The 17857-nt window shown below is 37.3% G+C and overlaps 1 protein-coding gene across 2 annotated transcripts in view; it reads left to right on the top strand.

Moving 5' to 3' along the window:
• Positions 1–17857, top strand: part of galnt9 (polypeptide N-acetylgalactosaminyltransferase 9) — a 184756-nt gene that overhangs the window by 136166 nt on the left and 30733 nt on the right. For both annotated transcript variants that reach the window (XM_055198580.2, XM_055198579.2), the window contains 2 exons: positions 1105–1302; positions 10444–10561. In XM_055198580.2, the coding sequence (XP_055054555.1) occupies positions 1105–1302; positions 10444–10561 (316 nt within the window). The remainder of the gene's footprint in view (positions 1–1104; positions 1303–10443; positions 10562–17857) is intronic.

Here is a 17857-nt window from a genome sequence, read left to right on the forward strand (position 1 = left end):
TTTAATTTTATTTAGGTTTAAGAGATCCTGCAGTTTCCTGCCCTTGCTCAAGTGGAAGGGGAGTTTACCATAAAAACTTCACACATCAGCCTACACGTCTATACTGTTTTCAATACTACATACACATTTCCTGTATTTTTTGGATGTATTCTATTAAAGAGACCGAGAAACAATTATATATGATCACTATAATATAGCAAAAACTACAAATCTAATTCTGGCGTGGTAGCCTAAAGGGGATCGCACACCGGCCACGCAGCTTGGCACCGCGCGGTTCTAAAAACAAAAACGAACACATTTTCTACGAGTATACGCACATCGGCGCCGCCAGGTGGCGCCTGTCCGCGCCGCCCAGCTTTGACTCAGGAAGTTGCTCAAATCCCTGTCGCGCCACACAGCGCTACTCACATAGTTTAACATTAAATAACATCATATTTGTCCCACATCATTAATGATTAACATTGGCTGCTAACGTATATTTTACATTTTGAATTAGACGCTATCTGACGAAGCTTGCGCTATTTAATGTGCACTTCCGGTTTACAATACCTCCGAGTTCTCCTAGGCGCGACGTGACGCAGCGCGGCGCTGAGCTGCGCGGCGGTGTGCGATCCCCTTAAGACTTTTGCACAGTGCTGTATATTAATTTTTTCTCTGTTTTCTGTGGTTTCTTTTGTTCTTCTTTCACATAAAGCTGATTTGAAACAATGCAACATTTTAAATATGCTACAGTATATACATCAATTTTACTCGACCCCTATCGTCACCTCGCATACCTGTTTGGGATTCGCTCGTGTAGACGATAAATATAAAGCCGCATAGATTTAGGTGAAAGTTATTGTGCTTAAACGCTACAGTCCTACTTTGAAAGGTTTCCCAGTGGTAGAATAATGTAGTTCTCCATCAGTCCTGCTGTAAGCCTCTGGTTTAAGGGTTTTGAGAATTTTGAACAAAACGCTGTAAGAACATTTCGCACTGACATCCTAACGCCTGCTGTCTTGATTTTACCACTGTTGCTTTGTGCAGCCAAGAATTTCCAAACCCTTGATATAGCTTGATATGTCTAAACTCTTTATCCGTTTCTCTCCTCTTTGACTAATTCAGGGCGGAGCCTATCCTCACCAGAGTAAAAGAAGATCACACTAGGATAATCCTTCCTGCCATAGATAACATCAAGTACAACACTTTTGAGGTGCAGCAGTACGCTAACGCAGCTCATGGCTATAACTGGGGACTCTGGTGCATGTACATCATACCGCCACAGGATTGGCTGGATAAAGGAGATGAGACTGCCCCCATCAGGTAAGGGCAGCCAGTGGTTTACTTCATATTGTATGAAGACGTTCTCTGAAATATAAATGACCTGGGATATAAGAGATTCATATTTTAGAAGTGAGGTATGGTTTAGTTAACTGTTGTTTTATTTACCTGAAGGATTTGTTGATGGGTAATTCTTTAGGGCACTTAAAGGAATATTCCACTTTCTAAATCCTGATAATTTACTCACCCCCATGTCATCCAAAATGTTGATGTCCTTCTTTGTTTAGTCGAGAAGAAATAAAGTTTTTTGAGAAAAACATTCCAGGATTTTTCTTAATTTAAAAGACTTTATTACACCTCAACAATTTACAGTTTCAATGCAGTTTAAAATTGGAGTTTCAAAGGGCTCTAAATGATCCCAAACAAGGCATAAGGGTCTTGTCTAATAAAATGATTGTCATTTTTGGCAAGAAAAAAAAAGTCGCACTTTAAATCACAACTTTTATAGCACCAACCGTGTGACGCGTCAACGCGACCTTACGTAATGCGAATTCAGTTAATTAGTAAATGCATTCGTAAACATAAACTAATTGTCAATATTATGACATTTTTATGTATTTTACGAGATGGCTAATTCATATTTATTTGTAAGTTTTTGCATGATTTGCTTTCGCACCTCTGACAGGGCGGGGTTTTAATACCGTTTTTTTTTTTTATTGTTGTACGATATGCTTTGTACGAATGAGACAACTTATAAAATACCTAAGAATTCCTGTAAAATAAAGCAGCCAATATAGTTTATCAGCATTTATTAATAGGGCTGTAATGATTAATCATGCAAATGCGTGTTTTCTCAATAAATTAATTTTAATGAATTACTATAAAATCACGGCACATCCTAAAGCCAGAGGGCGCTCTCGTGCAGAAACTCCATTTGTGCCATAGAAGAAGTACCATTACAAACACTATTCCAGGAAATGTCTATAAGAATATTTATATCGCCATTCTTCAAATTGTTTCAGTTATGATAATAAAGAATATTTTGAATGATTTTGTTTAACGAGTTTCGCTTTTTTTAAATGCAAGTTATAAACGATTCAGACTCATTATGATTTTATATGGACTCCTTACAGACCAAAACGCCGTAGTTCATGCAAAAGCTGGGCATGAAACATAGAATCGTAGCCTTGCGATTCAGCATCGATTTCAGACAGGTCTTTTTAATGGAACACGCAATTTATCAATTATTGATTAATCGTAATACCAATACAATTGTTCATGTTAGTTCATTGCACATTAAAATATGTTACATCTTTTGATTTTTAAAATGTGCAAACTAAGTTTAATAATTGCTGTATAACTATTGTTTATTGTTGGTTCATTTTTGCTTGACTTATCGTTAAGTGTATATTAGCATTACTTACTGTAAAAAAAATAGGTACTAACCCAAACCCTAACCTGAATTAATTTAATTGAAGCAAATTTTTCATACATTTATCATTTATGTCCTGGAATGTAGTACAGATTATGGCTTTGATTAACCTCCATTTATAATTTATTCTCGTTAAATCATCCAATGGGACCAAAAATTCATTTAATTACTCGCTGTGAAACTATTTTTTGAAGTTCATAAAAGCTTTATAGTTTATGCTAAACTTGTCAAATCATAGCTTCAACAGTAAAATGCCTCATTTCATGCCTAAACCAACTTGGCAAGATGATGTTTATTACAGCTCAGTCTGAAAACCCCTAGGAGCTATGAATATGTGGAGGGCATATTCACTTTTTCATTTTATGTGAAATATGGTTAGGGTCACTATTGTGTGAGAGTATCAGCACAGCAGAGATCTCATTCATTATTCATCCATCTGACTGATAGCAATTTGGAAGGAGAAACTAAGCCTGCAGCCCATGTAACTGAAGTCCATTCCCACGATGCCTCATACTAGTTGCTAAAACGCTTTTTCATTTTAATTACTGTAATATCAAACTTTTTAAGAACTGTTTGTGCAAAGCAAGACACTCCTTGTTCACCTTTACTGTTACTTTTGCACACTCAAGTTCGTTGTTTCAAATGTAGGTGCGCGGTATGCGCGCTCATAATGAAAGCGTTGCGACATGCACGTGGTACGATGCGCTCGTTTTTCCAGGCGCGTCCGCACCGCATCGAGTTAAAATGTATGCATAAAAATAATCCTGTTTCCAACCTTATTGTACCAAAAATCCTTGTAAACTAGATAGTAAAATTTTTTCTTTGCAAACTGATTTAGACCAACACAGTTTCCCCCTCAAATTAATTCCTGGTCTACGTTAGATTTAATAAAAAACAAACAAATCTAATATGAACTGCTATTCAAAAGTTGATGGGCACTTATTCACTTTTTGTTATTTTTTCACATTTTGGACTAAAAAGGAAACGAATAAAAACTATAGATCAATTAATTTAGTGAATTATGCAACGCAATCTCATGGCGTTTTGTACGTATTTTATGAGGGTGGGTGCTAATTCATATTAATACGTACGACCACATTTGTACTATGTTCAATTTGCTTTCCCCACTGTGACGTTGGGGTTAGGAGTGGGGTTTCAGTTTAGTGTTTTTTTATAAAAGCATACGTTTTTGCATGATTCACATTGTACAAATTATTACAAATGAGCAAACTCGTAAAATACATATGAATTCCAGTGAGATCAAGCTGGATTGTTACCAAAGAAATTTTGTATAAATCAAAACTATTTTATATTTTAGCATCTTCGCAGTAGTCACTTCTGCCTATAATTTGCCTAATTTACACAATACACAATAGCATACAGAACATACCTGAGAGGCTGAATAGGCTAAAATAACAAGTCAACATAGTCCGGAAAATACGGTATTAACTTTTTATTATTATGACACATTTTTATTACCGTATTTCTGGACTATAAATTTATTATATTATTTTATAGTTTGGTGGCAGAGGTGGGGAACTCAAGTCACATGACTTGACTCGAGTCTGACTCTAGACACAATTTTCAGGATTTGTGACTTGCTTGATTAAAGTATGAAAATGACTTGACTTGACTTTGACTTGAGAACAAGTTACTTGAGACATGACTTGACTTGAAGGGGAAGACTCGAAAATGACTTGAACTTATAAATAATAAACAAATTTCTTTAAAAAAAAAATATTATTGTGACGTCAGCACCACTAATCAGCGTCTGTGCCCGCTGCACAAATCAAACCGCGCCAAACATGGCAGACAGTAACGTTGGTCGAGCTCCAATAGTCTCGTTTGGCTATGACTTTGAACTGGACCGTGCCAATAAAAAAAGATTTGCCAGATGCAAAATAAGCAACGCAAGAATATCCGACAGAACAACCACAACGTCAAGAACCATAAGGTAAGAAAGTCATCTCTTTATAGTCAGTTTTACTCTATAACGATAACGCAATAAATGAACGTAAATCTTTTCTGTTTGTCATAATTTGGCTTTGGTGGTATGGCTATGGTTTAACCTATCGAAAAATGTACCCCTATTTATTTTAGTACTGTGACTTGACTTGACTTGAAACTTATCAGGACTCGACTTGACTTGCGCTTTTTGCTATTTCTGTGTTGCTAGCGGAGGACGTGCACGGACCTCGCACACTTTTAAAAATTAACGTCATACTAATATTTATTAATTAATTGCACACTGAACAGTGACAGGTAAGGGAAGATAAGTTATTTAGTGTTTTTCTGAAGAATACAGTCAGTTCGTACAAAATTTTTCAAATGGACTATAAGATCATAAATATGAACTGTGAACAATGAACTATTATAACTCCCTAAATTAAAGCAATAAGCATTTCTGTAAGCTAAAGCTATACTTCTGAGAGAGAGAGCGCGCATCAAACAGCGCGCGCGCCAGAGAGAGCTTAAAAGTGATTGATATTGGTGTCGGGTTAGGTCGGGTTCGGGCTGAAAAAATGCAGGCATTGTCGGCTGGGGTCGGGTAGGGCTTTAACACTTCGGGCCAGGGCCGGGTTAGGGCTGGAGTTTTTGGCCCGTGCAGGGCTCTAGTACCCACCTCTGTTTGGTGGGTCCTGGAACTTATGGTCAGGTACGACTTTTACATGAAAATTATTTCATATGAACCAAGAGAAACCACTACCGTCTACAGCCGCGAGAGTCCGCTTTATGCTGCTCCTGTATATATGTAATTCAATGGATTCAGTGATGCGGAATGACTTCGGGACCTTTTTGAACTTGATTTGGCTTGTCGTCTTAATTTAGCCTATTCAGCCTCCCAGGTATGTTCTGTATGTTATTGTTATCGTGTAAATAACTGTTTATGCTACCTTAACATGTATGGACACCTACACTGAAAAAAACAACTTGTAAAATTTACTTAAAAAAATCCTCGTAACAATTTGCACTAACTTTTTTTAAGTAAAATTTACTGCTTTTTTATAAGTAAAACTTACATACTAAAATCAAATAAAATTTACTTAAAATTGCATGATAAAACATATGTTAAATAATTAATTAAATGTTACTTAATTATTTTATTTAGAAGTTAGATTTATTTTAATTGTTTAGATAAAGTCTATTAGTTTTTTTTTAAATTGAAGCATTGCTGTCCTAATAATATTAAATAAATCGTATTTTCTGTTTGTTATTTTCTTTAACATATTCCTGTGGACCTAGTTATTTTTAGTGTTATAAATTGCATTATAACACAAAATTCATGACTGACAACAAGTCAGTCATTGAATAAACTTGATTCGGAACAGAAACGCACACAAACTGTGTTTCTGACATGCATTATCAGCACTGTGGAGAAAATTACAATACAATGTTCTGAACAGGGTTCATGTAAAGAAACACTGATCACCTAAACGGTGACTTCACAAAATTATTATTTACAACAAAACAACATCAATAATATAAGAGCTTAAACCTTTATGACATTTTGCTAACAAATATTTAAGTAGTTAAAGTTCTTATCAGTTCTTATTCTGTGATAAAGCTTAAAAAATAAAAATATTCAGGCGCAAAGAATTGTGGGTATTCCTTACAACATGTGCAAATAAATGTAAGTAAATTTTACTTATAATATCTAATAAGACTTACTATTCCCACACAGTTCATTTTTTTACATGCATTAATTGTGTATTTATCATCATTTTACTTAAGAAAATCTAGTTCTCAATAAATGTTATTATTATTATGTAGAAATTATGAGAGTTAATCTAATAAATATTACTACACCAAAAAGTTCGTTTTTTCAGTGTATTCAGCCTGCTGTTCTGTGTTATTGTTTGGTTGAATAACTTGCCTTTCCAGATGTGATTGTTCGTTCTTCGGCTTGGATTTTGTGAAATCATTTTCTAAATAAACGCAACATATAGTAAGTCCAGTGCAACTTATATATGTTTTTCCTCTTCAAAAGCAGAAAATACGGTAAATTACATTTTAAGTTTGTATTGAAAGAAAGCAACAAATGTTATATTTATTTATATATAATGATATACAAAATCTAAATAGTTACATTTTAATCTAAAAAAATATTCAGATTAGTCTTCAGATCAAAATATTTGTGAGGTCAAGAGAAACTTATATTAAACTTGTATTTTATATTTCAGAGGTAACATTTATATGTTTAAACATTTGAACAGAATCTCATTACAGCAGCCATCGTCCATGCAGTTCTCATCACAAGCGTATATTGACAAGTTAAAATGGCCGCCCGCAGGCCTGCAGTGTGTCAATGAGTCGCATTATTGGAAATCGTTTCAGCTTCACTTCTAAGTTCTGTGTATCTACTGCAGCTCAGTCTGCCTGTGGCTATACAGCATTCAGGATCCCAATACTACTAACACACTGCAATAGTGTTTATTTAAATGACTGGATATCCTCTTTGAATCGCTGGAAAGAAGTCGTCTGTGCCAAAAAAGAAAAGCTTTAAAATGAATACTTAATTTTGGCATTCATTAACAGAGAAGCATTCTTTAATGTCAAATTGAGAATCGATTTGCAATGTATATACAGTAGGATGATTATAAATACAAAAAATGTTTTTATAAATATTAACCCCCTTATTTATCACATTTATTTTTGCGTACAGAAATCACATAAATAGTTAAATAGAGATACTTTACATGTACAGCTAGTTATGGAGTATCTAGTGATTTCAGTTGGTTCATATCATAAATCATAAAAGCAGATTTTTCTTGCTACAATAAACACATACATTTCATTTCTTTCATAATTCCACGCTCTTCAGATGTATCTACTGTATATAGCAAGTGCGGTACACTCTGTAAACCTTTGAATCAATATCGCTAAACAAATGAAATCAATGTTGGTACAAATGAAACATTTTCCTTGAAACACCTCGGTTTTCACAAAGACTTTCTTAGAGGTTGGATATTTTCCCTTTTGTAAGAATGGAGCACAGTAACTGTAAACATGCGATTAGCATTCATAGCCTCTCATGGAGGCCAACAAACATTCGCTTTCAGCCCACTAAAATGCGAAACCAGTGACAAAGCCATCTTGTGTTTATGAGACACGGCAGATCTTTTGTCTAGAGATTTGACAGGCTCAGAAATCAGCTTGGCCTGTGCTGTTATCACAACAATCCTTAGATCCGTCCCAAAAGTTTTTGAATAGAGGCAAACTTGGTCATGAAACTTTTACAAATGAGCTCATACTGCCCACAGAGACAACTTTTCCTCGCTAGCTGCTTTCTGTAACATACTTGTGTTTTTTTTTTAGTTGGCTTCTTTCTCTTTCCAATTATGTAAATGATACCAGCATGCTTTTTGTACTTTGTGTGCATAAACTTTAAGAGGAGTTCATCTCAGTAACATAAGAACAATAAATAGATATTTTATTTTATTTATTTTAGTTTGACTGCGTTTTAATTATTTTAACCTGTTAATTATTATCAAACTATTTGCACGTGTTAATGCTGACAGCCCTATTTTGTTATTGTCAATGGAGTTTATTTTAATTAAGTATCGTTAAATGTGAGATAAAATAAGCTAAGATTGTCGGTGCACGCTGTGATCTCATGGATCAGCGAAATTTTTTAGGTCACTACGACAAAAATGCTGATGAAAGTTATGTGATGGTGTTTGTTTTATGGTGTTGTGGAGAAAATAACGTTTCAAGGGCCTTTTACCCTGAAGGGATACTTATAGCCCATTGTAGCTTTGACCTGACAGACTGTATATATAACTGCCATCTCAGCACAATGCCACATGTGAAGCTGTTTATGAGAAACCAATAGGCAAGAGAAAATTTATCAAAAGAGCAGCACTTAAAAGAACAAACGAACACTCTGTATTATACGAAAGTTAACTGACAAGATATTTATGTAGTTATTTTAGTTCAAACAGGCCCAGACTCAGAAGAAATTGGTCTGTGTGAATAGATGGATGGATGGATGGATGGATGACAGAGAGATGGTTGGACACACACAGACAAGGCAGACAAATTCATGCATGAACGGATAGATGAATAGACAGGCAGACAGACGTCTAGGGGATGAAAAAATGGATGGACACAGACAGACAGATTCATGAATGGATAAATGAATGGATGGATGGACGAGCAGACAGGTGGTCATCAGAGAGATGGATGGACACAGACAGAGAGACATATTAATGAATAGATGGAAGGATGGACGGGCAGACAGGTGGTCATCAGAGAGATGGATGGACACAGACAGACAGATTTATGGATAGATAGATGGATGGATGGATGGATGGATGGATGGATGGATGGATGGATGGATGGATGGATGTCTAAGAGATGAAAGATGGATGGACACAGACAGACAGATTCATGAATGGATGGATGGACAAACAGACAGACATCAGAGAGATGAAAAGATGGATGGACACAGAAAGACAGACAGACAGACAGATTCATGAATAGATAGATGGATGGATGGATGGATGGATGGATGGATGGATGGATGGATGGATGGACAAAAAGACAGACATCAGAGAGATGGAAAGATGGATAGATACACACAGACAGACAGACAGACGGACAGACAGATTCATGAATAGATAGATGGATGGATGGATGAATGGATGGACGGGCGTCAGAGAGATGGATGGACACAGACAGACAGATTAATGAATGGATAGATGGATGGACACAGACAGACAGATTAATGAATGGAAAGATGGATGGATGGACGGGTGTCAGAGAGATGGATGGACACAGACAGAAAGATTAATGAATGGAAAGATGGATGGATGGACGGGTGTCAGAGAGATGGATGGACACAGACAGAAAGATTAATGAATGGATAGATGGATGGATGGACGGGTGTCAGAGAGATGGATGGACAGAGACAGAAAGATTAATGAATGGATAGATGGATGGACAAATAGACAGACATCAGAGAGATTGAAAGATGGATGGACACACACACACAGACAGAAAGACAGATTAAATCATAGATAGATGGATTGATGGATGGATGGACAAACAGACAGACGTCAGAGAGATGGAAAGATGGATAGACACACAGACAGGTGGGTTGATGGATGGATGGATGGGTGGGCAGATGGATGGATGGATGGACATCTAAGAGATGGAAAGATGGATGGACACAGACAGGTAGATTCATGAATGAAAGATTGGGTGGATGGACAAACAAACAGACAGACATCAGAGAGATGGAAGGAAAGATGGACACACATACACAGACAGACAGACAGACAGACAGACAGACAGATTCATTAATAGATAGATCAATGGATAGATGGATGGATGGAGGGGTGTCAGAGAGATGGATGGACACAGACAGAAAGATTAATGAATGGATAGATGGATGGATGGAGGGGTGTCAGAGAGATGGATGGACACAGACAGAAAGATTAATGAATGGATAGATGGATGGATGGATGGATGGATGGATGGATGGATGGATGGACGGGTGTCAGAGAGGTGGAAATATGGATGGACACACACAGACAGACAGACAGACAGACAGATTTATGAATGGATAGATGGATGGACGGGTGGGCAGGTAGTCGTCAGAGAGATGGAATAATGGATGGACACAGACAGACAGATTCATGAATGGATAGATTAATAATTTGTCATATCTATGTGTATAAATGTAATCTTCTTTAATGGGTTTCTTTAGTGCATACTGTATAAAGTGTAATTCTCCATCCTTTACACAGGACTCCGGCAATGATTGGATGTTCCTTTGTGGTGGACCGTGAGTATTTTGGAGAAATTGGACTGCTTGACCCAGGCATGGAGGTCTACGGAGGAGAAAACATTGAGCTTGGTATGAGGGTAAGTAAAATCATTATCTAACAACATCTGTGAACCATGATTTCAGATATATGATATGTAAAGTTTGACTATGGAGGTAAAGGACATAAAAGGGTCCGGCTTGTTTTGTGCAGCTCAGACAGTTACACTTCAGTGGATTTGTGTAATTTGACTTCATCTAGCGAGAGAGTTGCTTTATAATATTATAGCCTCTCAGAAAACACAATTTAACATCGTTGCCACCCTCCCTGTATAATCTCAGGTGACGAAATAATTAACGCTATCTGCGAACCCTCAGCGTTTGACAGACGTTTAATTACATCGCTTCATGCGTTCATGCCCAAAGCGTCATACTAGATTGTTTAGGGGGTACGCATGCAGATCCATCACACCGTCAAGAAGAAAATGCGTTGCCTACAGGAACTGAAAGCACTCTGCGCCAAATTATATAAGCTTAAATGCTTTAAAGGCAGTATGGTACAAAGAAAGCAGACTTCTTAGCAGTAGCCCTAAGAGGAATTTCGTGACCCATGTGGTCTGTGAGCCAGTAAAAAATTGAACTCAGAAAATTTTCCTTCAGTGGGTTTTTGAATATCTTCAGAGAATTTGCATAATTTGTACTTTTAAATCCTTTAATTCATTTTAGAGATCCAGTTCTGGTGTTGGTTGACAGAAAATTATTTTTAGCCTGATAGATTAACCATGGAGATGAATTATATCATTTAAAACTAATAGGACATATTTGAATCATCTATTAGTCTGAAAGTCTCAGTCACGGCTGTTAGAATAACATGTGCCATTAATCTAATACAAATGATGATGAAAAATATAAAAAGCTAATTTCATGTCTTTGTCTTTACTAAAAAACCCAACAGAACATTTGTCTCTCTTCTGTTTTGTGTCATCCATTGTAGTTTAACTCCTACTACTCCTGTTATCTTTAAAGACATGCAGGTTAGGTGAAATGGAGTCCTTCACCATCTTCTGTATAAGTCATCTTGTGTATAGATTAACCAGTTCTCACCATGAATATAGGCATAGATGCAAAAATTGTGATAATGAATAAATAAATACATTCTCTTGTGCACATACTGCAGTATTTTATGAGCTCAAATGCAAAAGTCGCTTAACACCACCACACTTAAAAATGAGAATGATATTAACCGAATGCTTTTGGCACGTATCATATGTTCATCAAATACTTTTGTTTCAAATCCACTTGATCCCAGCCTCAGGCCATTCAGAAATACCACTTTAGGCATAATCCGTTAAATGCCATGTTGATTTTTCAATAAAGACCTCAGAAAACGAATGTGAAACGATGTAGGTCATATTCAAACTTGGGTCCCTTGTGAGTGTTCGGACATGAATACAACCTGAATATGGTAGCAACCTGCATCACAGCTCCTTCTAATGCGTTGTTCAATTTCTTAATTTTTACATTTTCAATTTTGACCAGTGTTGGGGAAATTTACTTTTATAAGTAATGCTTTACAATATTAAGTTACTCCCCAAAAAAGTAACTAATTGCGTTACTTTTCATGTAAAGTAATGCGTATGTTACTTTTGCGTTACTTTTTGTTACTTGGCTGAGGCTTGATCTCTTTCAAGCCTTGCATGTGTTTTTATGACTGAGAAGTTCTGCATTCAGAAATTGCATATTTCCATCGCAAAAATGTCTGCCATCTCCGTTTGTGACTCAAAGCGTTCCCGCTCAGGCACGCATACAAAGAGTGCGTAATTCTAAGTTCAGTTTAATTCAGTACATTATTTTGTTTTAAATCAAATTTATTAATTGAAAAGTAACTTGCATTACTTTTTTTTAGAAAAGTAACACAAATATTAATGTGTACATTTATAAATGAATGCGTTACTTTACTCGTTACTTCAGAAAAGTAATATTATTACGTAATGCACGTTGCTTGTGATGCGTTACCCGCAACACTGATTTTGACTTCATCATTTGCAATGTTTCTAGTGGCATATTTAGTGATTTTTGCAATTGTTTACTATGTCTTGTCAAAAACATTAAATTTTTTTAGAAGTAAAGGTTTGTGCCAAAAAAGCTTGCATGCTTTTAGAGGGTTTTGCAGCGAAAGACCGACAATTTTTTTAGATGTTAACAGGGATGATTGTGTTGTACATCATAGAAGACAATGTTAGCATCACGCCAAAACTTTTTTACACAGCCGACTGACAGCTTTCTTCGGCTGAGTGCTTTGATTGCTGTAATACTTCTGCTTTGTTTGTCAGTTGTTGTACGATGCGCCGGTTGGTTGTTGTGATATTTGTCCCGCCCCTTCTCCAGTGTGATTGGACGGCCGTGTGAGAACTGACATTGACGAGCTGAGCTTTGCACCCAAAGTTGAATATTTTCAACTTTCGGCATTCAGCACTGAGCGCGAAAAAAACGCGAACTGCTTGCTTTTTCTAAAAACGCAGCGCTTCCATTGGAAACAATTGAAAACATACGCCTATAAATGTCTATTGACGGTTTCATCAGACGCACATGTGGTGACGCGATACGCGTCTGGTCCGAACATTACTTCTGGTTTCAGTTTTTTTAATGGTCTGACTAGTTGCTAAATTAAACTCTTTGACAAATACCTCGTCGAAAATAACAAATGTTTTGGTTTCGTAGGTGTTGTTTATTTTGCTTGTTATATAAATAAGCTACGTTTAAAGTACTTTGTTGTTATTGATTCTTAGCAGAGTTTACCTGAAATTACGTGTTGACCACGAAAGCCGCTTGTTTATGTTGTTACTGCTGAAACCGTCTATACTTTTCCATAACAAAAGCTGTACATACTTTAAGGCATAGTATAAGTAGGCTAATTGAGATGCTCTGTGTGCGTAGTTTGCCATCAATTTCGATTTTGTTCAGGAAAGCTTGCAGAGGCAGATGGACTTTGACCTTGCTCATGAAGGCAGTTTGCGTCTACGCAAGAATACAATTCTATTGCCTGAGGACTTTTCCTTATCTTCAAACACACTATTATTTCAACTTTAATTGTTTAACTTGACCTTTGTTTAAATTAAATATTAATATTCAGTTTAATTCATTCTGTAATACCAGTATTCTTAGTAAATCTTAATATTTGTCAAACTAGACAAGATAGCCCATTATATCATGTGCCCCGCACACTCCTCGACGTTCTTCTCAGTGTCTACGACCATTAAGTTGCATTTTTTTTAACGATAGTGAGGTAGACTGGAGCTGAAACAGTGGGGCCTTTAAATACTAATAAAATAACTAAAGTAAAAATAAGGCATTTACTGACTAAAAACCTTTTCGTCACCATTAAAGGTAAATTACTGAACTTAAATATAAGACCCTGATAAAATGCTTATTTACAAGAAACATGTCAGACGTACTTAAAAGGTGTTTTGCATCTAAGCTCTTCAATGTAATTGTGTTTTATATGTAAACGCTATGAGAGCATGAAAGTCTTTGACGGTCCTGAACCAGTTCAATATGAAATCCATTTATTCCTTCATTACCTTCTGCGAAAGGTTTCTTGTAGCATAAAAATGACAGGATTGCCAATTTAGCGAATACATCAAATTCTCGGCTTTAAACACCACCAGACGCTTATGGATGCTGAACATGTGCGCACACACATCTCAGCCTCCGGTAATCCTCCGAACCTGATGCAGCTCATTCAGGAGGGTAAGTTTTGATTGACAGCTACATATTTAATAATTAACCTTATGCCACACCGAATAGACAACCTGCTTTAATGCACCTTGAAAAGAGACTCGGAGGTGCAGAGTCCAACCTGGCACGATATTCACTGGCCGAGATGCATAATGCTTTCAACGGTCTATCTCTGTAAGTCCTTCAGACGTCTGTCGCTGGACATGCAGCTGGTAGACTTTATCTGATTTAGAGTTGACAAGAGGACATTGGCCCAAAACAGAGCCAATGTGCTCCGATAAAATAGGTGGCATGCAGACAAAAAAAAAACATTAGGTGGATTTCGCTGCGGTGGGATGAGAGAACAGTTGCACGAAACACTCACGAGGGAAATTAAAACTGCAGTAATGTGCCTCAAAAAGAGCTGAATTGACACATTTACAGACCGACGTAATTGCATTTAAGTGTATATCAGTGAAATTTCATACTTGGGTGACATTTATCCTGCTCTTCAGTGCAAGCAGGACTTAATACTGTAAGTCTGAGGAGGATCATTTCCGAAAATAAGTCTAATATTGGTACTTTCTTACTAGCTTTCTTTCGTCTCATAAGGATTATTAGCAATTTTGTTTACTTTCTTTTACGACTGCAGACTTTTTAAAGTCTTTTGGCTTCTTGAATAAACTAAAGCAAGGTGATATACAGTATGCATCAGCGTGGATGTCATAAGTTAAATTAAAGGGATAGTTTTGATTACAAACATTACTCAAAATATGGGTGCACTCACATTATCCCAACTAAACCGCGCCCGAGCATGTTTTTACCAACAAAGCCTGGTTCGTTTGACTAGTGTGATCGATCTGTACCGTGCCCGAGCGAGGTTTGGTCAATCCATGCTCTTGCATGATTTGCGATCACACTGTGCATTCCGCAACGGAGCCCGGTGAACCGCGCCCTGAGCCGACCTCTGCAAGCCGCCCAGGGCGCGGGTTACTTTTGTCTCCGTTGCGGAACGCACAGTGTGATCGCAGGTCATGCGAGTTTAAAATGGAGAGGCGTCAATGGCGTGACCACTCGCCTTCAACTGTCTTCCTAAAAATAACATCCTAATGACGAAAGCGTGTTCGGGTTTGGAACGATAAAATACAGTGGGATTGCATGCTTCTGGAGGAGTAGAGGGAAGGGGGGGACAATCGTGCTCGGGCGCGGTTTGGTTAGGTATAATATGAGTATACCCTTGGTTAAGGGCACTTGTGGCACAAACCATACATTGGTTGATGGCCTAATAAATGTAGCCGTGTACGTACAGTGTTAAAACAGTTATTGTCAATTTTCCTTTACGTTTTTGAAACGTACATTTTTGGGGGAATTTAAACCCACAACCGTTGTACTGCTAATTCACTTCTAACTATTAAGCTACCAGAACGAAAATGAGCTACAAGAAGAATTTCCATGTTTTAGTTCTTTAACATCATCAAAGATTTTAACAATTATCCATGGTAATAGATAGAGATTACATCTCTCACTGGCTCTCATGATCCCATAATGCTTTCTGCTGCTTTAGTCAGGTCTTATTAAACTAATGACTGTGAAGCCATTTAGCGAATCTGTGCAGTACAGATAACCGGACTAACCGGAAGTTATAGTCATGATTTAAAGACTACATGATGTAAAGAGCTGGATCTTAAATAAGATTCAATTTGAACCGAGGCTGGCCAGCATGTTTGCTACTTTTTGACTTTTGTGCTTGTTTCAAATCTTCAAAAGGGAGCAATTTGACATTATTGACTAAAGCGAATTTTTCTTTTCAATCTGTGGTTTTTCAATTTACACCCACACATTCCTTCATACCACATACTGTATACACTTTGAAAGGCAAATGCAAAATAGACCAATGAATGAGGAGAAAGAAAGTGACCTTTGGATCATGTTGCTAAATTGTAGAGCTTTTAACTTTTTTAAAGTGCATCTTTGTTTAGATTGCATTATACTGTACGCTTGCAATTGGTTTGCCCTTTGGTCAATAGTATGCAGTTTAATGGACTCCAAACTGTACTGTTGTCTTATTATTATGCATTTTGGTTTGGGAAACTTGCAGCCGTTAGAAAACAAGCGGTTCAGAGAATGGATGAATGGGTTTGGGAAACTACTTGTTTATTTAGCATCTGTCTTTTTCTGTGTTAGCTTTATGTACTGTAGATGCATTCATTTGCATAACTATCTGGTAAATGACCGTATTAATCAGTGCAGCTTTTTTCTTTAATGGGCGACCATGGTGATGTATTTATAAGTTGGTTTAGAAAATTGCTTGAGGTGTTATTTATAAAGCCATAGAAAACTTTCTTAAACCAGATTTCCCAGTCTTTATACAGTAAAGTGGTGTGTAAATTGTTTAAAATGTTAAAACGTTATATTTATTAACTATATATTTAAGACTTATGTGATTTCCTAGGTTAAACAAAAACATAGATATAATGCAGAATCTTAAGCACTCACACTATCCAAACCAAACCATGACCCAGTGCGATTGCCCCTCCACTCCCGTAGAAGCAAGCACTTACACTGTACCTTTATCGATCCGAGCCCATGGGCACGCTTTCATCATTACTGTGGGTTCACACCAGCTGCGTTTGAGGCATCAAATTCGTGTCTACCGCTTATAGTTTGCTGCTTGAACATTTTGAGTTTACTCGCTTCATTCATGCGTGAAAGCAGCGCATGAAATTGTAGTCATCGAGACATTCACACGGAAATTCGCCTCATTGGAGGGGCTCCTGCGACTTCCTGTAATCACGTCACTACTAGAGCAAGCTCCTGATTAGTTAACGCGACGCTTTTTTTCGCCAAAAATCAAAATTTTCAACCCGCACGTTTCCTGTGGCAACGTTCAATTCGCGCCATTCGCGCGAACTAGACATGTGAGTGAGGCGAAATCGCGTCTATTGCACCACGCTAAACGCCTCATTCAACCCGCAAGACCTCCAGCCGCAGGTCAACGCGTCTTCACATTGACTTAACATTGAAATTACTCGCGCTTGACGCCTCTACCGCGGCTGGTGTGTACAGGCGCAGCATTAACATTAGGATTTGATTTGTTTTAAACAAATTTAGATGAAGGTGAATGGTCGCGCAGTTGAAGCAAGCACTCACACTGTACCTTTATCGACCCGAGCCCATGGGCACGGTTCGGAGTCATTTGGGGCATGATGACACACAGCCCTCTCACATGCCTATCATATTGCTTAGTTGATCTGTCGCTTGCGCAGCTCAGACATTTACGTAACCCTGCGGCATGCATCAGAAGGTTTTTACAAGCAAGCAAGCCAGCCAGGGTGCGATTAACCAAACCGCGCGGTTTGGTTTGGATAGTGTTAGTGCGCCCTTAATATTTAATTTTCTGTCATGTTTTTATTTTCGAAGTCCAATGCATTATGTAAACATCAATGCGCAATACCAAATACTGAGGAATTTGTGTGACCCTTTCCCCTTAATTGTTATGCTTATAATTTTGTTTTTCACACTCTAAACGGTTAACAAACATTACAAAGTATCACTCATTCTTATACCGGTACACTGTCAGAAAAAAAAATGGTCCCAAGCTGTTACTGGGGCAGTACCTCTTAAAAAGGTCCTAATGTGTTTCATTTAGGTGCACATATATATACATTTAGTATCAATAT

Source organism: Misgurnus anguillicaudatus, chromosome 22 (genome assembly GCF_027580225.2).
Source record: "Misgurnus anguillicaudatus chromosome 22, ASM2758022v2, whole genome shotgun sequence".
Taxonomy (NCBI): domain Eukaryota; kingdom Metazoa; phylum Chordata; class Actinopteri; order Cypriniformes; family Cobitidae; genus Misgurnus; species Misgurnus anguillicaudatus.